Source organism: Pteropus medius, unplaced genomic scaffold, assembly GCF_902729225.1.
Source record: "Pteropus medius unplaced genomic scaffold, Ma_sr-lr_union100, whole genome shotgun sequence".
NCBI lineage: Eukaryota > Metazoa > Chordata > Mammalia > Chiroptera > Pteropodidae > Pteropus > Pteropus medius.
Genome location: NW_024340696.1, coordinates 27,110,264 through 27,134,363, shown reverse-complemented (window position 1 = coordinate 27,134,363; position 24,100 = coordinate 27,110,264). Strand labels below are relative to the sequence as shown.

At 42.0% G+C, this 24,100-nt stretch overlaps 1 protein-coding gene across 3 annotated transcripts in view; it reads right to left on the bottom strand.

Moving 5' to 3' along the window:
* The window catches only part of FOXO3 (forkhead box O3), a 107,474-nt gene that overhangs the window by 9,099 nt on the left and 74,275 nt on the right, over positions 1–24,100 (bottom strand). For all 3 annotated transcript variants that reach the window (XM_039869952.1, XM_039869944.1, XM_039869961.1), the window contains exon 3: positions 4,566–6,001. In XM_039869952.1, coding sequence (XP_039725886.1) covers positions 4,601–6,001 — 1,401 coding nt within the window. In that variant the 3' untranslated portion in view covers positions 4,566–4,600. The remainder of the gene's footprint in view (positions 1–4,565; positions 6,002–24,100) is intronic.

Here is a 24,100-nt window from a genome sequence, read left to right as displayed (position 1 = left end):
GGCACAAGGGATAGAGGTAAATACAGCAGGGTCTCGCCTCGAGGAATGCATGGCCTGGTTGGGAAGGCAGTGCAGCGATGACTATTTGTCACAGAGGAAAAGTCTGCCTTACATGCAAGGTTGGAGCAAAGGACCCAAGGGTGTGAGGCAACTTTACATGCTTTGTTTTCTGGGACAACCCTGCTTTCAAATGTCCTATTCCATTATCACATGGTCTGTCTTTGTTTGGGGGATAAAAACAGGCCCTACTACTTCAGGCACTCTATACTAACAGGGCAGAGTTCAGACTAAATCCAGACGTTGGTTTCTGTTAAAAGTCCTTAGGATGCTTGCTTTAGTTTATGTTTGATTTCTACAGCTGGTTCATCACAGTTGGACATGAGCCAGCCACCCACTTCAGCTTGCTGTCCCTGGGGCTCTGCTCTGAAACATTATTTATAAAATGTTGAATATTGAGTATTATGAACACTCTAAAAAGAAGCATTTAATGGAAGCTTAAAGTTTACAAGAATTTCCAGTAGTAATTCCGGTGATTTTTCACCCCATTTATTTATGCTCCATATAAGCTCTGTGGCCAAAGAGACCTTCCAGAAAGTGAGAGTCACTCAAGCTCTGTCCCCACACTTAGCAGGCTAGCTAGAGGTGACCACAGGTTACATTAAAAAACTAAAAGGCCCAGGAATAATAGCCTTAGTGCTGGATGTCACTACTTTCCAGGGAAAAGAACTGCATGTGAGGAGTGTACCGGCCTCTGCACAGAGAGCCCCTTTTCACAGCTGTGTCAATTTTCCTTTATTGCTGTCAACGCTAAAAAGATTTAGACAGCCATTCTCTCTATGAATGACACTTCGGACTTCAAGCTTTTTAAAAGGTAAGAATAAAGAGCCCTGCAGACGCAGAATTCTTGAGTCCGGTGTGTTATAACCAAAGACTAGACTACAGTTTTAAGTGCAAGTAACAGACTGTATTCTCCATGCAATACGTACAGATTTCTATTTACCATACGCTACATTCCTTATCACAGAAATATCTACATTAAGAAAAAAACATGAAATGAATAGCCTATAGTATTTGGGCAGAATTAGTCCTGTCTCCCACAATGAATATTTCAAGACATTATAGAATTAGAGCATTCAAATATCAGTCCAATAGGTATCAAAGAATTGCTCCTTTTGAGAAATAGCCTAAGTGTAAATCCTAATGGCCTCCAGCATTGGAGCTTGCTGTTTCCACAGTAGTGTACCACTGTTTATAATTCCGTAACATCACATTTCTCTTCCTAGGGCCATTTCACAGACAGAATGTTAGGTTTCAGGTTTAAAATTACACACGTACTGTACCTTTAAAACTCTATGATTCTGTTCTCTTTTGACAGATGAGAAGCCTACTATTCTAAGAGATTGATTAACTATTCTAAGAGATTTATTAGAGATGTGGCCAGTGGCGGAGAGAACTACCCTCTCTCTCCTTTCTGGATAGGCTTTTCCTGATTGTTTTTCCAATCTTTATCATAAGGTAGTTTAAAACAAAACTAAATACTGGGCTGCTCCCTAATGGGGTCTCCAAATGCCAAAAGATGAAGACGAATGAGCAAGCTTGTGAATTTAGGCATCTATGACATCAAAACCACAGTAAGACTGACGCTTCTTTCTCTCCAAGAGGAGACACATGTCAAACTCAGGAGTGCTTACTAGAGGCTCAGCTTTGCAATCACCACACTAGCTCAAAGACATCTCTGCTGCCAACTTTAAGTAGGTTTTTTCACGAAGCTTTATGAGTGCCTGAGAGAAGACAGCGCCCTTCACACCTCAGTAGCTGGCACTCATAAAAAGATATGGTGATTTTTCTCTTTTCCAGATAGATTCATAGGTCAAAAGATTTTACACACAGTCTCAAATGAATGACACGTGTGAAACACCCAGCCCTCCAGAGAAGCATTTCACCATGGCCCTCTAGCGAGACTGTCAGTCAATTGGACAGAAATGCTCTATTAAACTCCACAACTAGACAGCTCCAATTCAGGGTCGCATGACCTTCAGTTAGCAAGCCAGGAAGTGAGTCTGGAGGATATCATGACTACTGGTTTAAAAAAAAGCCAAACGAAGAGTTCTTGGGGTGCTTAATTTGGGAGAAGTGATGTCTGACGTTGGGACCTCAGGTCTGTTTTGTGAATTTTGGAGAAAGTCTTCAATAAAGTGATAGCCACCAAGTTATGTTTAAAAGTAAAGAACACACTTCTGGCCACACATGCTTTTGTCTGTTTAGAGGAGCAATTCATCCCAAAGCAAAATAGAAATCCTAAACCCAGAAACTAGGGGCCCTCGCTGTCTTTGCCATGTCTGCTCTCTTGCTCTGGTCATACTGTGCTGGTTTACTTTGATGACTTGTCGTCATTAACCTGGAGAAATATCTTCTCAAAACTACTTCTTCCAAAATGTTCTTAGAAAAACGTGACTAAACAACCCTAAGATTCCATCAAGACATAATAAAATGTGTTATCCCAAAAGTAGTTCTTTAGTATCACAATAATTTATTATGTTTTAAAAACTTAAGTATTTAAATCTCCCTTAAAATATTTTTACACAATCTTTTAAAATTATGTACAAAAAAAGGTCTGCTATTCAACTCAAAGGAAAACCTACACTGAAAAAAATCAGACAAAAGTTGATAGTACATTCTCTTCCAAACTACTCTTTTCCATAAATCGGACAGCGGCCTCCTTACAACCACATCAAAATGAAAACTTGTGTCTTTTGAAGTCACAATTGCATTCATCTTCTTACAGGAAGACAAACTGTTTATCCTTCTAAAAGTCAAATATCTAAATTTCTCAAGGCAAGTCTCCACCAGTCCGAGCTCTGGTATGACACTGAACTAACTAGCATGGAAGTGTGTCACCCTTTTTAGCTTCCATTACAGTCTTTTTTACCGTCTCTAGGGCTTTAAAAGACTGAAAACAGATGTCTGAGTTCCACGAGGGGCCTGCTGATGCCTGGGAAAGCCGAGGAGCTTCCGCATCACAACTGTCGACATTCCCCTTCCTATAGCTACACCCGAGCTGGAGTGAGCTCACCACAGGAGACTCTTGCAATTCCTTCGCCAGGGCAGAGGGTTAAACAAGGCTTCGGTTTTTATGCTTTGAATCCCATTTCTCTTTTACACCATTTAAATAAGGGTATAAGTAGCTTTCTGAGATTTTTTTTTTTTAAAAAAAAGGAACTAGGGCACAGAGCAGAGCCATTGAACATGGGAGGGTCTGGAGTTGCAAACCTGTTAGCAGAAGACGCCCGTGCTCATCTTACTTCTTGAGGAGATTTCAGGGCAAGCTTGTCTATTACCTGCTACTCTAGTTTTTGAGCACTTCCCATTTTTTTATGATCTAGATAAAATTAGGAAGCACTGTTATGGTTCAAGACATTCAAGAAATATGGATTCTGGGTCCAGGTGTGTGACCCTGGGCAAACTTCTTAACCTCTCTGGACTCCCTGCTTACTTATCTGTCAGTCAGTATGTGTACCTAATTACAGCATACAGATTTCAGCCCACTGCAGTTTTACAAAGCACTCGCACATACTTCAGTGCATCTGATTCTTACAATAACCCTGTGAAGTAACAGGGACTATTATCCTCGTTTTATAAAACTGGACAGCGAGGCTCAGGGGCTAAGGGACACACTTTCAATAGCAGCCAGAAAGTAGGAATGGGGCCAAACACTCAACTTCTGATTCCAATCAAATGCTTTTCTTACTACATCATGTTGCGTGATCTTTCTAGTTCCAACAGTATTAAAATGCCACAATTTAAAAAAATCTCTGTCACCCATCATGATCCACGTCACTCTGTTTGGAACCTGATATTTATACATTGGGGAACAAGAAGCATATGAGTAAGCACTCTCACATAAAAACTTATGTTTTCAATTTAATTATTTTGCTGTTCTGTTCTTTACTGGATGCTGAATGCTAACTAATAAAGATGCTTAGTACTACGGTGAGGAATCTAACACATCCTACTTTTTGTAGAAATACTCATGTGTGAAAGAGTCCGGAATGCATACTCTACAGTTAAATTAGAAGTGCCTACAAACTGTTACTTTAGTGAGAAGAAGATGAAGAAACGATAACATCGAAGATCAACAATGGCAGTGTTGGACCTGAGAGTCTAAGAAAGTCCTTTGGCTGGGTCTTTAACCTCGAAGTTTGTGTGACCTAAGGTCCCTCTCCTCCTTTCCCTGCTATCTTCATCCATCAAGTAGGAGGACCTGCGTCACAGGTCAGCAAGGGTGACTGGATATAAAGAAGAATGACATCTCTGAATGTGTACGTTCTTTTTACTGGCAATAAAATTCCTGAGCTGTCAGCACATTGTTGGGAGGGGCACCTGACAGCCCTATTGGTTCTGCAGGTAAAACTCTGAGATGACTTGGTTGGGTGGGAGCCATGTTACTGGGCACCACTGCTCCATGGGTCTCAATTTCTCCACGTGGAGTAAAGTTCAGTTAATAAAAGACAGCCTCCCCCCAGTCATCCCCACTTTGCTATTATGCCATAGCACTGGGCACTGACCTGCTTTGCCCACTTCCCCTTTCCTCAGTGATCCTTCAGCCTGGCACCCAGCTCTGAGATGAGGCCTGCTTAGCACCAGTGAAGTTCCCCACGTTCAAACCAACAACGTTCTGTGTGGAGATGAGGGAATCAAAGTTAAAATCCAACCCATCAGCATCCATGAGTTCACTACGGATGATGGACTCCATGTCACATTCCAAGCTCCCATTGAACATGTCCAGGTCCAAGTCGCTGGGGAACTTCTCATGGCCCATGACGGAAAGGTTTGCACTAGTTGAGTACAAGGAGGAGCCTGAGAGAGAGTCCGAGAGGGTTTGCATAGACTGGCTGACAGGAGACTGCTGCTGGTGTTTGGCTGACCCAAGGCTGCTGGAGTCGCTCAAGCCCATGTTGCTGACAGAATTCGACAAGGCACGGCTGCCACCGAGAGCGCCCTGAGTTTGGTGCTGGTGGTGGAGCAAGTTCTGATTGACCAAACTCCCCTGGTTAGGCTGGGCAGCAAAGGACATCATTGGGTCATTGCGAAGCATCACGTTTCGGCGGGAATTCTGGGCAGACACAGCGGTGCTGGCCTGAGACATCAAGGGGTCCGACTGGGTCATCATGACATCGCTGTGGCTGAGTGAGTCTGAAGCGAGCAGGTCCTGGAGTGTCTGGGTGCTATAGTGTGACATGGAAGAGAAGGTGGCTGGCTTGTTCTCTTGGATGGTCTGCATGGGAGACTGACGCAGGGAATTCAGAGATGAGGGTCCAAACACCGTGCTGTTAAAGGAGCTGGCTGGAGAGCCCAGGCCAGAGCCCTTGGTGGTGTACGGGAAGCTGGAGCTCCGCTGCATGAGCCCTCCGGTGGGGGATGGCTGGGATGACGGGAGCGTGATGTTATCCAGCAGGTCATCCATGAGGTTGTCAGCCAGCCCATCATTCAGATTCATGGTGCCCGTCATGTCGGTCAGCCGTGGCAGCTCCACGGTGCACGGCTTGCTTACAGAGGGCGAAAGGCTGGCCGAGCTGCTGTAGAGCATGGGGGAGAGGGGCGCGTCATCGTCCTGGACGTCATCCAATTCTGTGCTCGCCAGGATGGGTGACAGACGGCCGCTGACCGTGCTGGCATTGGAATTGGTGCGCGAGCGGAAGTCCGTCCATGCATCCAGCTCATCGCTGCTGCGCGAGGTGGGGCTGCCAGGCCACTTGGAGAGCTGGGAGGGACTGTCGTCCGCTGACTCAGGAGCCGTCTGCAGGGCTGCCTTCTTCTTGGCTGCGCGGCTTCGGCTCTTGCTATACTTGTTGCTGTTGTCCATGGAGACAGCCCGCCGCCGGGGTGCCTTCCCACTCTTCCCTCCGTCAGGGTTGATAATCCACCAAGAGCTCTTGCCGGTCCCCTCGTTCTGGACACGCATGAACCGGCTATGTAGCGACAGGTTGTGCCGGATAGAATTCTGCAGAGAGAGAGAGGAAAATGCGGAATGTGAGCCAGAATGGTCCAAAAACTGAGTACCAAGAAGAAATAGTTAATCAGACTCAATTTTGAAGGCTGCTCAATTTCAGAGGCTTTAAAAAAAAAAAAAATCAAACCAAAGCAAACGACAAACACCTGCATGACCTTCCTTGGCTTGGAGTTAAATGACAACACTGTAAATGGCAAGTTTCATATTTAGGAGGTGGGAGATGGTTTCACACCCAGGAGATGCATAGGCTCACTGACATTCCTAAGTTTTGCTATCCTTTCTGTAATTGTATTGTCTATACCGAAGTTCACATTTATAATTTATTATCACACCACTCTCTCCCTGCACTTTGCAACAAACCTCCCTGGCTCTCTAAGGGTAATTAATCGCCTGGGGGGCTATTTTACTCTCATGATCCCTTCCACTAGAGTTGAGGAAACATCTACCTTTTCTTAAGCACTTCTACGAACTCAGAACTGGTGTGAATTTTTACCTATTTTCCAACTCCTCCAGGCACAATTTCACACCTGACAGGCATAAAAAAAATGGCAAAGTAGGATTTGCTGAGTTGACAGAAGTAGGTGAGTCTCTTATTCAGAAAAATTCTAAATAATTTATATGAATACTTTCCTCTCAAGGCAATGTGGTCTGAGCACGGTAACGTCTTTCCAAAGAGTACAGTATGGAAGGGGGGGAAAGAGTAACTTTACAGTGGAGACACCTGACAGATGGTTTCTCAGCCAGGTGATCAAGGGAAACATCGACGTGTGTAAGTTATGCTGATAATATCTACTCTTGATATGACACGATGAAAATGGCACCTTCCTCTGTGGTCTTCCTTCCAAAATACATCACCCCAGTCTAATCACGAGAAAAACATCAGACAAATCCCAATTAAGGGACATTTAACAAATGCCAGTCCAGTATTCCTCAAAACTGTCAGAAGCAGGAGAAACGTAAGGAAGCACGATGATGAAATATAATACATCCTGGGTGGGATGCTGGGACAGAAAAAGGACATTAGGTAAAAACAAAGGAAATCTGAATAAAGTAAGAACTTTAGTTCTTAATAACATATCGATCCTGGTTTATTCGTTGTGACAAATGTACCAAATTAATACAAGATGCTTACAATAGGGGAAACTTGGTACTGGGTATGAGAACTCTCTGTAATAGTTTTGCAATTTTTCTGTAAATCTAAAACTATTCTGAATTTAAAGATTCTTTTTTTTTTTTTTAAAGAAATAGGGCAAAATATCCCCAAAACACTATTGACGACACTCATCTTGGAAGAACCCTCCTGGCTTGGTAGATAAGCCCAGTTGACAGGAATGACCCAGATCCAGTTTTATCTCTGCCACTGACCAACCATGTCACCTTGAGCAAATCATTTAATCTGTCAGCAGCAACTTCAGTTCTCCATCTTCATTACAGCCATAATAACATCCAAACCACTCCTCCCTGACAGGAATGATCTAAGGATGATATATGATAATATACTTCAGGAGCCTGTCACGCTACCAAGGCAGGGCGTTCTTACTGCTTTATGAGGTACAAAGTCCACGGTGGAGAGAGCTCACCGCCTGGTGCAGGCTCATTCTAATCTGTAAAATGTCTCATGGGCAGTAAAAGAGAGGAGTTGGTGGTATTCTCCATATCTGGAACAGCACCTGCAGCCCAGATGAGTTTGTATTTACAGTGTGAACACAAAAGATATTGCCTGATGCTGTATATTAAATATGAAATATCCTACATGTTACCCTAGTTTTTAAAAAGTTGGCAATCACCAACTGTATTTATGTAGAAGATACAAATACATGTGTTCTACCAAATGTTTTTAAAACACAGAAAGTCAGTAGGCTTTTATCATAAGTAAATAACCCAAAATACAGAGTTTCCCATATATATGTCTCCATGCAAGAAGGGCCTACAGTTTAGGCTGGGCAATGAGTATTAGCAGCCACGGGTCGTAAGTTGGCATTTCTACCACGACCATAAAGATGCATTTGAGAGAAGAAAAAAGGCAGCATGCTGAGTATCTGATGAGACAAATATTGCCCAAGAGACTATATATCTTGCTTCCCTTTTACCCTTATGGGTTTTAAAAGAATAATGACATCTCTACTAATGGTTCAGAAATTACATTTCTTTAAAAAGGAAAACACTTTCTCAAAATTGATATGAAGCATGCTCTTAAAACTCACTGTGCAGGGTTCAAAAAGCTGGCAAGTGCAAGGTGGTTCTACTACTGAGCACTGAGATGACTAGATATGTTAAATAAAAACCTAAGCTTCTTGGTGAAAAAACAGGAAGGTCCTAAGGCTGTGTGGGGGCAACGTGGACACTGGCCTAATTACCCCTACCCTGGCCAGCCTCCTTCACTCTAAATTTTGGAAAGAGTTCATACCAGCACCCAAAATTAACGATGACCAATCATTAAATATCCGATCACCATCTCCCCCTTTAAAAAGCATTTATGAAACAGTATTTCTTGAAATGCATTTTTAGTTTCACCAATTCCAAATCAACAGAGAAAAAAAATGAAACACTTTACAGACCTCCCAAATTCCCTATATGGATTTTCTAATGGTCATCTATTACTGCAATTCTAAATCCTAACAATGCATATGTGTAATTTTATAAAATTACAAGGTACAATTGGTTAACATTTGTAGACAGAAATTAAGCTTCTGTAAGGGCCTGTGGTAAAGGGGCTGGATAGCCACGTCTAGGACCAGAACCAGAGAATGTCAGGGCCCAGGTCCCTAACTGCAAGGGTACAGAAATGAGAGCCTGCCTGATAGCACTGTCGGCTACTGGGACGTGGGTTTTAGATTCATTGTCTTTAATCCTCACAACAAACCTGCAAAGTTGGTATCAGTGCTGTCATCACAGATACGAAGGCTCAGGCTGAGATATTAAATAACTTATACAAGGTCACACAGCTAGTGTCTATAAGAACCAAAACAGAAATTTGTTTTCTCAACTCTAATCCACTCCTTTTACTACAATCTTTCATAAGTCTGTCACCAAATTATTCAGAAGTCATCATTTAACCTATCTGTGCTATCATTTAAAGAATGAGCCCATGTTTGTTTCTATACTAAGTGGCCATCACAGCTTTCGTTCTAAGGACAAGACGGTGGTTACCATACAAACCAATGTTAACTACCTTAGATTCCAAAACAAAACCCAACATATTAAATGGGTGATTAGCTTTAGTGCCCAATCTTTGCTCAACTCTTCATTTCAGAGGTTATTAGTGGCAGAATACAATCCCTAAGGCATCCTACCTACAAAACACTCAGACAGGTTTTTCCAGTTACATTATTAAGACAAAACAAACACAAACTGTGCCACCACCATCCTCACAGTCCCGTATCTCATCAGCCTTCTATCCCTACAGGCTCACCAGCCTTCCATTTATAAAATCCATAATATGAAGGTGGGGGCATTGACAAAAGTCAATGAATATGGTCCCTCTGTCCATTTCAGTTCAAATGCTTCCTTCACACTGCCGAAGTCAAATGCTGTAAATGTACTGGGTTTTTTTCCCCCACAGGTCACGATTCAAATCACTGGCTTTTCTACTTAAATTCTGGCGAAGCATGAAAAGGTAAGCAAATAAATGCCAGAACTACAATATTTCCACACGCCTTCCCTGATAACTAAAGTTAATGAAGATATGCTTTCCGTATGATTTCAAACTGTTCCTCCCTCACTTCAGTCCCAGGAGTTAAGAAATGGGATTTATAAAAATGGACAAGCCAACTGTAAAATCCTCTTACAATTTGTAGTTTAAGTTCTCTAAAGACCTCTCCATCAGGGTCTGTAAATTACTTTCCAATTTACCGTGTATTTTAAACTACAAAACCACCATTAAAAATATTCTGTGGTTTTCCACTAATTCGCATATTATCCCAAATTGTCTAAATTTCTAAGATTTTACATTAGTTTGGGCGTTGGGAGCTGAAGGTAAAGGAGGTCCTGCTTTGACAGGACTTGAGTGATTTTTTTAAATCATATCTAAATATACTTTGAAATATCTTTTGAGGTAGGCCAGCGTTAACTGGCTGAAGTACTAGGAACGTGCTTTCCTTAGGGCTCAGGTGATAAAGTAATAGTATGAACCAGGACTCCTACTGCTAGAGCTCAGGCCATTCTGTCATCACATTTGCTTACTGAAAGGGGCCAAGAAACAACTATAACCCCAACCCAAAACCATGTGATTAGTTCTGTTTATTTAAATCCACTACTAAAAAATCCAGATACTGATGAATTACAAGAAAGCAAACATCTCTATGAAGAAACTTTAGCATCAGGTACAAATATCCCAGTTCTTCTCCAACTTGGGCCCAAAGATTTAGAGAACCCTTAAAAAGCAACTCTATCACAATGTGACTGACGTGAGAAAAAAGAATAAAAATACTCTTTATCTCATTTTTCTGTCAATCTTCTCTTTTATCAAATGATTTACACTGAAGGAAGCCCTGCACTGGGGCAGAAATGCTTTAGATGTATTTAGTTAGTAGCAGACCTGGCAAACCTATGTCCTACACGACTGCAGCCGCAATTAGTGGCCCTATCCATCAAGGAGGCATGTGTAGTAGGTGTAGGAAGGAGGCAGCATGAAGAACCTCACGTTTCACAGTTGTGCCAATTGCAGCAGTGCGGGTCCCTTTGCTTGGTCCTCCTCAGAGAAATTAGTATAAAGTTGACTGGACTTACCAGAATCTGGCAATTATCTTTCTTGCTATTGTGAAGACAGTTATCTACTGCAAGATACATTTACTGCCAATGCTAAAGTACACACGGTCACTACATACATGCATGCCAACTAGTTGTGAAGACAGATGGACCCAAAACAGATTAGATTAGGTGTTGGAGAGCAGCTGCCTGAAATGAAAAAGTATTGCACCAATACTTTACAAGGCGGATAATTCATACGTGCAGTTTAAGGCGGCCAGTGGAGGGAAGCAGTGTGATGCTGAAGGAAGGACCACTGGCTTTGACGTCGGCCAGCTCTGAGTTGGAATCCTAGCCCTGGCATGTGCTTGTGACCTTGGCCAACTGACTAAACTTCGGTTGCCCCTTTCATAAACTGGGGATAAAAACACCTGCTCTGCCATACTCTAAGATCTTTGGGAAAATTAAATGAAATTACGCATGCCAAATACTCATCAGAGTGCCGAGCACAAACAGGCTCTCAACTGTCAGAAGCAGTGACATCACAGACATACAGAAGCAGTGACATCACAGACATTCACTTACTGTTTTCCGAGCACCATATGCTTGAAACCAAAAGGTGAGAGGGTGGCTCCTTCCAGGAAAGGATTTCAAACTCTTAAAAGTATTTTAAAGGTGCTGTGCCAGTCAGGAAATAACTGGTAATTTCTTAACTGTTGCTACCCTATGTCCGCTCCAGCCCCTTCCAAACCATGTTTACCTTGTGCAGACTGTCCACTAACCCAGACACCAGCTGCATGTGCTTCCCCTGGAACACAGAGAGGGTTTTGTCTGGAAGCAACATGTGGTATCAATTTATCTTTCTCAGCAACAGCAACAAGGAATCCACTGACTTTAAAAATAAAAAGGGAGTTGTGTAATTTAACTCTTAAAGGCCCTTGCCTTTTTAAAAAAGACAGTTCACTTTTTTTTTTTTTGCTACCTCAAAAGCAGCAAAATGAGAGTTCTGGTTGTCTATTCCCAAGCCAGACCCATTGCTTCTCACCAGGCAGACTGCAGGAGTCTCCCGGGTCCCTACAAGGGAGTCTAGTGGGGACAATCTGCAAAGGGCTGCCTTTAAACATAGTACTCCTCCAGCTTGCACAGAGGACCAGCATTTCAAGTCGGTCTCACTGCTCTGCCTTGTGGGCACTGACAGACAATTCAGAATGAGGCTGCCAAACGCCTAAATTCTACTACGTGCATCCGCTGAACTGCAGAAGATAAAGGTCACATGAAAAGTCCAATGGAAAGAAACCACAAGTCATGGGAAACTCAGGGTGCTGTGTGCCATGGCAGAGCAGCCCAAAGGTGCAGCTTCAGGAGAGGGGCTGGGAAGTGGCGTTTGATTTATAATGGCAGGTTCTTTCAAAGGCAGTTCTCTGGGTGAGGCCCTGATTTCTCTCAAGTATTAGTTCTTCACCCTGGCTGCCCATTAGAACCACCGGCGGAGACTTTGTTAAATACTCTCGCCCCATACTCCTGGAGATTCTGATTCAATAGTCGTGGGGAAGGCCTGGATAGAGGTACATTTTTAAAGCTCCCCAGATTATTCTAATGTGCAATTAGAGCTGACTGAGAATATGATTCCAATCTAATGATTCCTTGTCTGCCCAGGTCTGATATTCTTTAAGTCAAAATTTCTGCCATTTAGAAGATCAGAATGAGAATTGGGGCCATATATTAAAGCTGTGATTATATAAGCAGAGTAAAATGGAGAGTTAGAGCAATTTCTCAGATCACTGGAGTCTAGTTATCTCTCTTCTTATAAAAAGGAGGAGTAAGGGGGAGGGGAAAGGGTCCTTGACCTTGACCTTGCACTGTCTTGTACATAGTCATCCATTCTGTTCTGTGCCATTTCTCCATCTACCATGGATAGTCATGGACAGGAAAGAGGGCAAATGGACTTTTGCAAAAGTAGGGCTGATGTGGGCTGGGACAGTCATTGATCCCTGTAATTTTCAGAAGCCTACCTGAACTTACATGCAGTTCACACAATCCCTTTTATAGACTGTCCTTCAAGCAAAACACCAAAAGATTGGGTAAAAATAACACAATACTGAGGTACTTATTAGCTTCTGCAGTTAAAAATACAGCAAAGTATTACTTAATGAACTTCTCTGAGAACCAAAGTACATATTCGGATAGCTTTAAGAACATTAACAACAACCACATGCTGTTTCTCATTCATCAACTGGACAGAACACTTCACCATTACAGTCAGTGCAGAGACCCTGGGGTGGACGCTGCCAGGGGCCAAGTAGCACCCCCACCTGAGGGAGCGGTGAGGGCCAGCCCTAATTAGACATTACTAGAGTCTAGGTGTGAGCTGTCTTGCCCTCTTAGATTTAATCTACTCTAGAGCTGGCTAACCTGTTGCTTAAAAGCAAGTATAAAAAGTACGATGGAATAAAACAGACTTGAAATCAAAATGGTTTTATTTCTGACTATATGGAATACCAGCTAAAAGAGCCAAACAAGCCTTTCAGGCTGAGAAGAAAACTTAAAATAAACACATAAGAGATTGCATAATCAACCCTGATGTGTAAGACAAGTTCCAGGCTGGCTCAGTCTTATCCTTGCCTAAAATACTAAAAGTTTAAACCATTAGGGGACTTATTTTAAAAAGATGATGTTCTAAAATAAATATTGTCGGGAACTTGGCTGAAGGATTAAATTTCCAGCTAAAAACAAGATTTCCGTTAAATTTGCTGACAATAATCCTCTACTCACCGAGATCTCTGAAAACTAGCCTTTGTTTCAGGTTTTCATACCGTAAGCAACAGGTTCTGGTCCTTCATTAAGAGGAATAAGATAACAATAATAATAATAATCTTGTGATCAGTGTAATGAACCCATTTTCTATCCAAGCAAAATGAGACACATGAGGCCTCCTTAGGAGAGGAAGGGCTGGGCAGACAAGGAGCATTGCCCTCAACTAAAAAGGAAATCCTAGAATCCTTAAAGTATTCTATTACAGACCGTTCTGTTGGGTTTTCTAGCATGGGTTTTATTTTCATATTATTATTTTTTTCATTTAGCACTCTTCTTTTCAAGCTCTTCCACAGCTGTTTCTGCTCTTGGAGGGCAAGAGGGAACATTCCATTCCTCACAGCCAAACCTGCACTTCCGGCACACAGAGAACCCTGGCAGCCTTGCAACCTCTGCCCACACCCACTCCCTGCAGCACCCACCCCTCCCCCAACCCCTCCCACTTCCAGCCCCACATCCTTCTTCCCACCAACTGAGGAAGCAGCAGCTAAGGACGGCAGTCAGGCAGTCAACGGAATCAGTCTCCAGAAAGCAGGTTAAAGCTGCAGTATTTGCGCCCCACCCCCCTCTCCAAGCTTCTTCCCTGATTTCACTGAATCCATTTCTCCTTCCCAGAGGGCTCAGCAAACACATGCGACTTAAATTCCATTGAAGACCATGTATGGTTAGCCACACAAAGTGGATGTTTCCAAGGGTTAAAAGCCATAAAGTTACAGAACATTCTTGAAACTGACTCTGTTAAGTAGAAGACGTAGAACAGAAATAATTTTATTATTAACATAATTTTCACTTAATTAAAAAAAATAAATAAAGCTGCAAGTTTTTCCAGTTTGAAAACTTATTATAGGTGGAACTAGAGAGACTAAGAGGACATTAGAAACACATCTAGAATGCAGGAACACGTCAGAGAGCTGAATCACTTTTTATCACTTTAATGTCATTATATAAGTGACCAAAGCAGGAAGTTCAGTAAAAAGTAATGCAGAAGGCTGTGAAACCCATCTAGTAATAAGCAGCCTGAACTTTACGTGAAAGAAACCAAGGGCCAGAGACATACAGGGCATACCTGAATTCAGCCAGCTAGTTAATTATCAGCTGAGCTGAGACAAACTTAGATCTCCTGGCCTTGAGGTATAACATAGTACCATCCAGAAAAAACATTAGTCCCAATGTCTGGATTACCACACCAACTGAAGGGATGAAGTGCTGGGAGCACAAAGGATGGATAATATCTACCTTCTTCCCTCCTTCCCTCCTTCCCTCTCTCCCTCCCTTCCTTCCTTCCTTCTTTCCCTCCATCCATCCATCCATCCAATTTCGGTCTATCTTCCTTTATAACTTGAGTAATGTGGTCTGTCTCCTCTAACATAGCAGTCCCCAACCTTCTTGGCACCAGGGACCGGTGTTCTTATGAGAATCTTATGCCAAAAGATTTGAGGTGGAGCTGAGGCAGTGATGCTAGCACTGCAGAGTGCCTGCAAATACAGATGAAGCTTTGCTCGCTCGCCTGCCACTCACCTCTTGCTGTGTTGGCCGGGTTCCTAACAGGATAACAGACCGGTACTGGTCTGTGGTCTGGAGGTTGGGGACCCCTGCTCTAACACCTATTAAACTTTTTACAACCAGACATCATATCTTATTATAGCTTTACCACCTAGCATGGGGCTTGGTACATAGCAGGTGCTCAGAAAATATTTGTTTAATCAAAGGATTAGTAGGAACAGGACAGCAGCTGAATTATACCGTTAAATGAAATGTTATATAAAACATGAACCAAATGAGCCAAACGATCTTCACATGAGTGAAGATGGAAATAAGCTTCCATTGTAAAATGTAAAGCAGATTCTAGGTTGTTTTAAAGTCGACAAGTCTCATCTTTGGGTATTAACTTCAATTATACAACTCAATTTCCCCAAACAAGACAAGATGGTCTAATAAGTAGGCTTAAGGTTCTTACCGTCCCTGGTAAGAAGGGCAAAATGATAGTGTAGGGCTAGTTGGTGGAGCAAGGGCTTGGCAGAATGGTCAAGAGTCCATCTAGGGTAAAGAGCTGACTTCCTTCCTTGGGATGCCATGGGGCCCCCACTACTTGGTAATGAGGTTGGCCCAGAGTCCTCTGAGGAATACTCAAAACCACAGATAACATACCCTACTTCTAAGTCTCCTCCAAGCAAGCACATAGGGAATAGAAATACAAAATAAAGTCTATTTTACCTGTAACTTTAAGGAACTTAATTTGTTCGGTGCCTACAAGGGCCAACTCCCTGAGCTTGACAAATCTGATTTCATTTTATTTTCATGACAAGCCTATCAGGAAGGTACAGAAAAGTTCAGTAACTTGTCTAGCAGGTGGTGGTGCACGAAATCAAGCTTGAGGCTAACTCTAAAAGCGAAGCTCTCACCACTGCACTGTGCGTTTCCCTTTGAAGTCATGGAATGCCTAAGGAGAGAGGCGCCATTAACAGGTAATGAAGAAATGCGAAGCTTTAAAGCTTATGAAATCTTATTGTAAGCTTTACAATAAGAATTAAATGTTTCCATCTCTAAGTTTCTGCACATTGTCCTCAGGATTATGAAAAGGAGGGAAAAGATAAAAAATAACGACCCATGAAGCAAGCCTCGATGAAACCAGATCATTTTTAGAAATAATACCTTTGTTCTCAGTCACACCCCAAAAGGGATGCTATTACAAGTCCTAAGTTGACCTGGGGTCACCATTTTTAGGGAATGACCAAACAAGATTATTGCCATAAACTGTTAAGTATCCAGGCCTTCCTCAGTGGCACATCTGGTGCCTTCTGTCCTCAGGGAGCATTCGGCCAGGACTGAGTCAAGCCAGTTTTACCTGGCTGTCCCTGGCAGGCCTACTCAGGCCTTTGAACAGCTGGCACCACGCTATGGGTCCTCAAGCCAGAGGCATCAGGCAAATGTCTGCTTTGCCGTGGACCTTGCTATTATGAGGCTTAATCTGAAACAGGGACTCAGTTCTATACTATTTAAAACATGTAATTAGTTTATTATTGAGCCAGAAAAGATGAGCTTGCTTTAAAACTATGTGAATTTTAAAATATGATGCTTTTTGCCTGCCAACTGACAGCACGACTGAGATGCTTCTGTTTAACCTCAATCAAAAATTCTGCTAGGAAACTGCTTTTAGGTTGCATATGCATGCTATTTTATTATTTGTCTTCTGGCATCAAAACCTGCAAAAACAGAAATCACTGACAATGCAAGCACATTAAAGGGATGGATGTGGAGGTGCTGAGTGGGTGAGTGAAACAGCTTGAGAGTTTGACATCTGAAATCCAGGAAAACTGCTTTTCTGTTCTTAGTTTACAAACCCTTCCTTCACATGAGACTCACTGGCTTTAGCATCACACATACAAACACAACTGTTTCCAGCTCTTCAGATGTTACGGCTTAGAAAAACTGTTCTTTTTGTCTCGTTATTTCAAGAGCAACCAATTTCTTCTTGGTAGCTCTGAAATATATGCCAACGTGTGGGCACAGTCACACAGCTACGCACAGGCCCACACCCTGGAAAGACTGGGAGGGGTAGAGGCACATTTTTCAGCTAGGGAAGGAAAAGGTTTGGGCTAGTATTTACAAAACAGACATTTGGAAGCAGGCTATCTTCCAAGTGTCAGTGTTATTCTAACAGTCATCGAAAATCAAGGTGTTACTGGTGAAAGAAGCAGAGAAAGTAAAGGCCACGTAACAGAATCTCTCTTGTGTAGGCTACTGCGAACAAAATGAACGATGGACTTTTCCTTTATGAGAATAAAAAATACAAAACTCAATTCTGCAAAAATGACCCAGGCCTACATAAGCTGTGTTCACCTCTAGACCCCAGTGAAATTCACCTAACAAGGGGCCTGCTGAGGAACTGCTGCCTCTAGCCTATAACCTCCCTTGCATGTGCAGCAGCATTGCACTGTACTCATTTTGCAAGATTTCTTCTTGTTTAAAACCACAGGATGCAAAAGTAGTTGATGACCAATACAATGATATTGCTAAATGCTGAGTAAACCAACCACTAATATTCCAAGATACTCCTGAGTGCCAATTACTCATAAAGATGAGTAACAGACAGCTCAAAAGTCCACATAAAATGATCAAATAAGGAACAAAGAGGACATTCCCACTGACTAAAGTACCAGGCACTCAGAAACCATTTTTCTGAAAACAAAAAACACAAACAAAAACCCCACGTACACATTCATTGAGCTACTTATATACTGGTACATTTTAACTTAAAATTCGGATGATCCCAAATGTGCAAGTTAATACAAGCACTATTCCCCAAACTATAATGAATAAAGCAGGTTGAATATGCATGAGAAAGATCACAGTTTTTCTAAAGGCCATGACAGGAATGCAATATTTTAGTAGTAATCCATACTAGGCTCTAATCTACTTTATGTCCACTGCTAGGTAAGCCTGAAAGCACTTAAACTGGAAGCACTAACACCAGTAGTGTAATATCTCTTACCCAGAGGGCAAGGATAGTCAGGTATGAGCCTAGAGAAGCTGAACATATAGTAGAAATGAAAAATTCCTGTAACTGAGTGTTTCGAGGGCTAAAAGAATTTAAAAGAGTTTTCAGACCCTGTTTGTGGCTACAGGAGGCTTTCGGAGTCAGAAGGGCTTAAGAAGAAGAGGTCAGAGTATGGTGGACAGTTGGGGGGATGAGCCCACTCCTCTCAACCAGCAGGTGCCAGAGTGTTCCAGAACTCACTGGTCCCTACACCCCAGCTGTGAGTGTTTCCAAGGCCACTCCTGAGGATGCAGTACCCCTGGCCCTACCACTGCCTCTGCGGCTGAGTCTGACTTGGCAGGGTAAGCCCTTAGGTTCTCTCTCAGAACTTCCTGGAGCCTGTCATCTGAAGTTTTTAACTCTCTCCCCTTAGTTGGGTTGTTCATTTGCTAATCAGGTATATGTGAGCACCTGACAACATGACCAGGTACCAGGTCTTTCCTGAGGCTGAACAGATCATTGTACACAAGGCACCCACTGAGATCAATCCCTTCACATCAAAGCAAGGAGGAAAAACACACAGGAACAGATGTTGCTGAGCCATTTTCAGGTTCAAAGGTAGTTTTAATTAACATACTTCCAACTCTCTGAGGCATTATGTGGAACAGTATTACTCTATATTAGCTGTTTTTCCAGAAACAAGTTCATCAGGTTCTTTCAAACAGTCCTGACTCAGCAGTCTTCCCAAGTAAGAAAGACAGCCGAGTCCTGATGTTAATTTGTGGTTAGAAACGAAAGTTATACAAGCTTCCTATAACGCTAACTAATCCAAGTTGGGAGACAATCTTCATGGGTCTCTGGCATTTCTTCATGTCTTGAAAGTAAAGTACTAATGGCCCTCTGTTCTGGACTATCTTTCAAGGTGTTTGCATTTGCGCAGTGAACAGCCTTGAAAGATAATGTCTCCCTCCAGCACAAAGGGCAGATACGCTTATTACCCATTACAAAAGACTTAAGACCCCTAAAACTCAGGGTTCCTCTCCCAGAACAGAACCCAGAAGTATGTGCAGGAATCAACCTGATCCCGTATGTGTCACTCCTGTGGAACCTGGGGGTAAGGAGAGAATGAATGCAAAATATGGTGCTGTTCATACTGCTTGCTGTGCCATGGGTGAGTCATAAATTCCTTTGCCTCTGACCTAAAAGTCTCATGGACAGTAGGGTCAAATCTCAGATCTTGCAGCTCTTGACAGTCCACTGCTTTAGCTCATAAACTACTGGAATTTCCTTAATTGCAAGAGATGAAACTGGGCAAGTCATCTCTAGCTAACTTTTTTCTCTTCAGAAGGGACACAAGATAATGGGAAAGATAACACAAGATAAGGAGGAAAACAAGGTCACAGGTAAGAGAAGCAGACACACATATCTCCAGTATATTGAATGTTCCAACTTGTCTCCGCTGAAGACCTATAAGGCTTTATGAAAACAACCCATTAATAAAAGGATTGGTGGCAAGGAAGGGGAGGAGCGCCCTGATACAGCCACTTTGCAGTATTTCATCGGCATCAGTCACCATCTTTTGCGGCTGTTGCTCAATGTCATGGTTTTCCTGGGAAGAGCAGAGCTGATTGAGCAGGTTTAGGTTTGTCTCTCGCCTTCCTCTTCTACCAGACACGAGAGCACACCACGTTATGTCCACCCTCCTCATCTACCTGACGACCCGCTGCCCCACACACGGCAGTCCTCTTGGTCACATTTGTTGAGTTTCTGCAGGGTCCAGGTGTCCATTATGGAGCCCTGGACGGTTCTTAGAGGAAGACTTTCTGTTTAATCCCCCTGAGTTGTCTATGGTCTGCCCCAAATTTAACCCTGATGAAAGTGCTTTCAAGGTCTTTCTCCTTGCCATGAAGTCACGAAGACAGTGACTTTGTTGTTGCAATGTGTCACCTAAATAGAGAGCCAGGATTCCCTCCTCCCTCCATTTCAGCTCTCCCACATAGATTATCTTCATTCCTCTGGCAGTTATTTAGCAGCTTTAGACCTGCAAAAAGCAAGACGGACTAGGCAGATCCCTTGAACCAAGAGCAAACACACTGCAAATACACATTTATATACTCTCCCAGTTCCCAAAAGAAGAGAGTTAATTTTCTAGCTTATTAAATATGAACCAGGAGCCTCTACTATAAAATATAAAAACCTTACAAGATTTCATGCTCTCCAGTTTCTAACTATTGATTTAAGCCAGACATGTTCTGGTACATAGGAAATTGGTATTTTCTTTTCCCTCCCCTTTCCTCTGGGATAACCTACTTCCACTCTTGGCAAAAGGAGGCGTATATTTACTATAGGGTTCACATGTACCTACACGTCCAATGCCTCCAGAATGATACTGGATTGTTGCCACATGGCCAAATAATGTGCTCTTTGAGAAATAATTATCAATTAGAGTGCTATAAAATGGGCCAGCAGTTCTACTCTGCTCACACTGTGAGGTATTTTGGCTACCAAACACAACAATCTTTCTTTAGTTCTTTTCACATCAATCAGAAAATTACGTTAATTTGCTCTGATGCTATTTGTGGACATACGTGGAGAAGAGTGCAGACATCCAGGAGTAAATCAGAATCGACTCACTCTGCTTGGACAGCAGGTCCCCACGCAGGCACTCCAGATACTAACATGATACGGGGACCCCAGTTTGGGCTGGGTGGTGAAGGCTGCAGTAAAAAGGAACTATTAGCAACAATCTGTAAGTAATCAATTTTTAGTACTTTCGGTCTAGAGTAGCTGCCAAAAGAACTTGGCAAAAGCCATCATTTAAAAATATACCACTTTAAGCTACATGAGGTATTCTTACTATAGTAAATAGGTTTTACTCTATCTATCTAAACCTACATATGAGGTCTAAAAATAGAAAAAAATAAAGGTTTAAAATTTAGATACCACTTGGTCATTAAAAATGTCCTATGGTTTTCTGTCCTTCTTTCTGACAGTGCTCTTTTGTGTGGTACTATTTTAGTGACAATTATTAAAATGTTTCTTGGGGCGGGGGGAGGGTGCATAACATATGGGAAAGTCATGTGAGAAAGCAACAGGGAAGCGTTAAATAGCAAAAGAAAGCACAACGACAGCTCTTATTCTATGCTGAAGGTGCCTGACGCGGGAAGACTCTCAGCTCCTTTTCTTGAAAGGATAAACGACCCCTCCCCTTATTTTCTCTTTAGAACTAAACCATGCTGAATTAGGTTAGCATCTACAATACAATCCAGGAAGTCTAGCATAAAGAGATACACCCTCTCTTTCCCAGGTTCTCCATCTCCAAGGAAATCTGCCTTTAGCATTGAAAGTCACGGTAAATGATGTATCACATTCAAATAAATTGTCTGTCTCAAACTTCAAAAGCACTTAGAAGTTCAAAATGTGGATATTATTCATCTTATTAGAAATCATACTCATGCTTCAAGTGGACTACACAATTCAAACAGAGTAGGAGAGGACATTTTATTTTTGATTAAGATTCAGGATTTTTTTTCTTCTGGTAACTGTGGGAAAATAAACATTTGGATTCATTGGCAAAAGCATTAAGTGGGTGTAAACTTTAAAAATAATATTAATACCTACTGATATTAAAAATGTAGACAACCTTTGACAGAGTAGAACAGTCCACTCCATTCTCCTCCTCTTCCTTATTAACAGAATGTTGACTCTTAGCTGGGCACATGGCTGCCCAGGGAAAAAAGACTAAATTCACCAGCCTTCTTTGAAGTTAGATGTGGCCAGGTGACACAGTACTGGCCAAGGACATGTAAGTGGAAGAGTTCCTCAGAACTTTCAGGAAGACTATTGAAAGGCAGCTGACTCAGATGAGAAGCCCTTTTGTTTTGCTTTCCTTCCACCTGCTGGCCTCCACCTAGAAGGACCACGAAGATGAAAACTTACCCGCTATTGTGGGACAGAATATAGAAGGAGACTGATCCTCAATCATTTCTTAGACTGGCCATATCAGCCCTAGACTTCTTCTACGTGAAAATAATTCACTATTAAATTTTGGGTTTTCTATTTATATAGCCAAACTTAATTCTAAATGATAGACCAAGCAACTCTATTTTCAAAAATTAATCTTATCAATACACCCTTCTACACATTTTACTCTCTTACACACACTCATCTTTTGTGTAATTTAGATAACAGAAAATCACTGATTACAAATTCCAAGTGTTAATAATAGTAAAGTTTTCTAATCATATCAAGTAAATAATGCAATAGAAACATCTAGCAAGAAAGGCCTTTCTGTGCCTATCTCCCACCTACCTTGATGTATGTGTCATCAGGTACCTTGAAGAGCTTTTCGGTGAGTGACTGTGTGTGTGTGTGTGTGTGTGTGCTGGACACCGTCACCCTCCAGTGTTACAAGACTGGCAGTGTGCACGCTGATCCTCCTGACCCCAAAGTTTTAAAAGTTCTGGCATAGAAGCCATTAAAGACAGGGACTCAAGACATCTGTGATGAAATTATATCATAATGAGGCTTTTAACACGTCTTGTTTTGAGCTAACCTGGATTTCAAGAGAAAGCAATTTAGGAATTTAAGAAATAAAAGTGAACTGTGGGAAAGATAGACTGGAGATACATATGGTCTTTTCTTGGAATTAAATTTATGGTACAGAATATATAAGGCTATTTCTTACCAATCATGAGAATTATGCCTGGGCCACTGCCTTAGCAACAATTTTCACAAAACTATCAGAAATAGCATCAACAGACAGTGAGCAAAGAATGTCTAGAACATACCGAAATGTCATACATAACGTGGACAAAGGTTTATGCTCTTCTGGCTTTAGAGCAACATGAAATGAGAGAAAAGTCAGGCAGACATAGTGACATATCAGTCTCCACTCAATCCCAGAGCATCGAATCCAAAAAATAAAAATGCTATCCAAGAAGACCAACAGTGTCATATCTGGACATTGTGGCATGGCATCTAGTAAGAGTATTTTTAAAAATTCTATACTCCCACTGAACCGAACTGTGGTCAATTATTCTTCCTTAAAATGAGTTTTCAAAAATCAGGAAATGAGCAAATGTAGTCACTGACTAGCCAATCCCAGGAGGAGAAGATGGGCAATTGATTCAGAGGACAGGAGGTTACTCAGTAACTGATGTTTTATATACATTTTCCTGATGAGTGCTACATATTATTACTTTTAGGTCTGTGTGGGATGAAAAGGGTTTATTTCAGAGTTTAAACTGTTCCTTTCAATATCTTCTAACCCCTTCTTGATATGCCATCAAGTCCACTCCTGGTCCTTCATAAATGAATCTGCAGAGCCTTGGGTCTGAAACTGACCCTGCAGCATCAATGTCCGTGCTAGAGGATAAAGCCCTAGGGCCAGGGCCACCAACTTCTTTGGTATCTCCCATGACGCTCTTAGCACAGGGCTGTGGACTCCACAGACACTCTTTTTCATTAAATACAACCACAGTAAAGGAAGCTTTAAAAAAGGAAAAACCCTCCAAATTACAATAAATGTTTTATGGACTAACAGCTGTTTTGGAAAGTAATTTTAGTTTATTAACATTCTGTAGGTATAAATACCCTACGTCAAGTCCCAATTTCCTTTTGCTTAGGGATTTGAGCAAACCACCCAGGATGCTACTGATGATGAAATGTGCTTAAATGCATTAAATCAATAACTTAAAGGCATCATAAAGAAACCAAAATTAGCTAAGACAATCCGATTACACCAAAATATCGAGTTTTGTGTCTACTCAGTAACAACACAGTAGGACCAATATTTGTTGAATGAACTTATGAATAAATGAGATCCATCGACTTTGTAGAAAATCCCAACATGAAGGAGTAACCATTACTTCCTTCAAGTCCCAACTGGAAACTCACAATGTGCAGCAAGACTGGCTCCACCCCATTCAGATCGCTGCTGTGCTCCTCTGCGTTTTCAAAAGGCGGGGACTCCATTTTGAAAAGCAGAACTGTCTCACACTCAGTGCTTTGCAGTATGAACTGGTCTCTGTTTCATGGTTTTGTATGGTTTTGTCTGATGTTGCCATTCCAAGTAGACTGTATGGTTTTGTCTGATATTGCCATTCCAAGTAGAC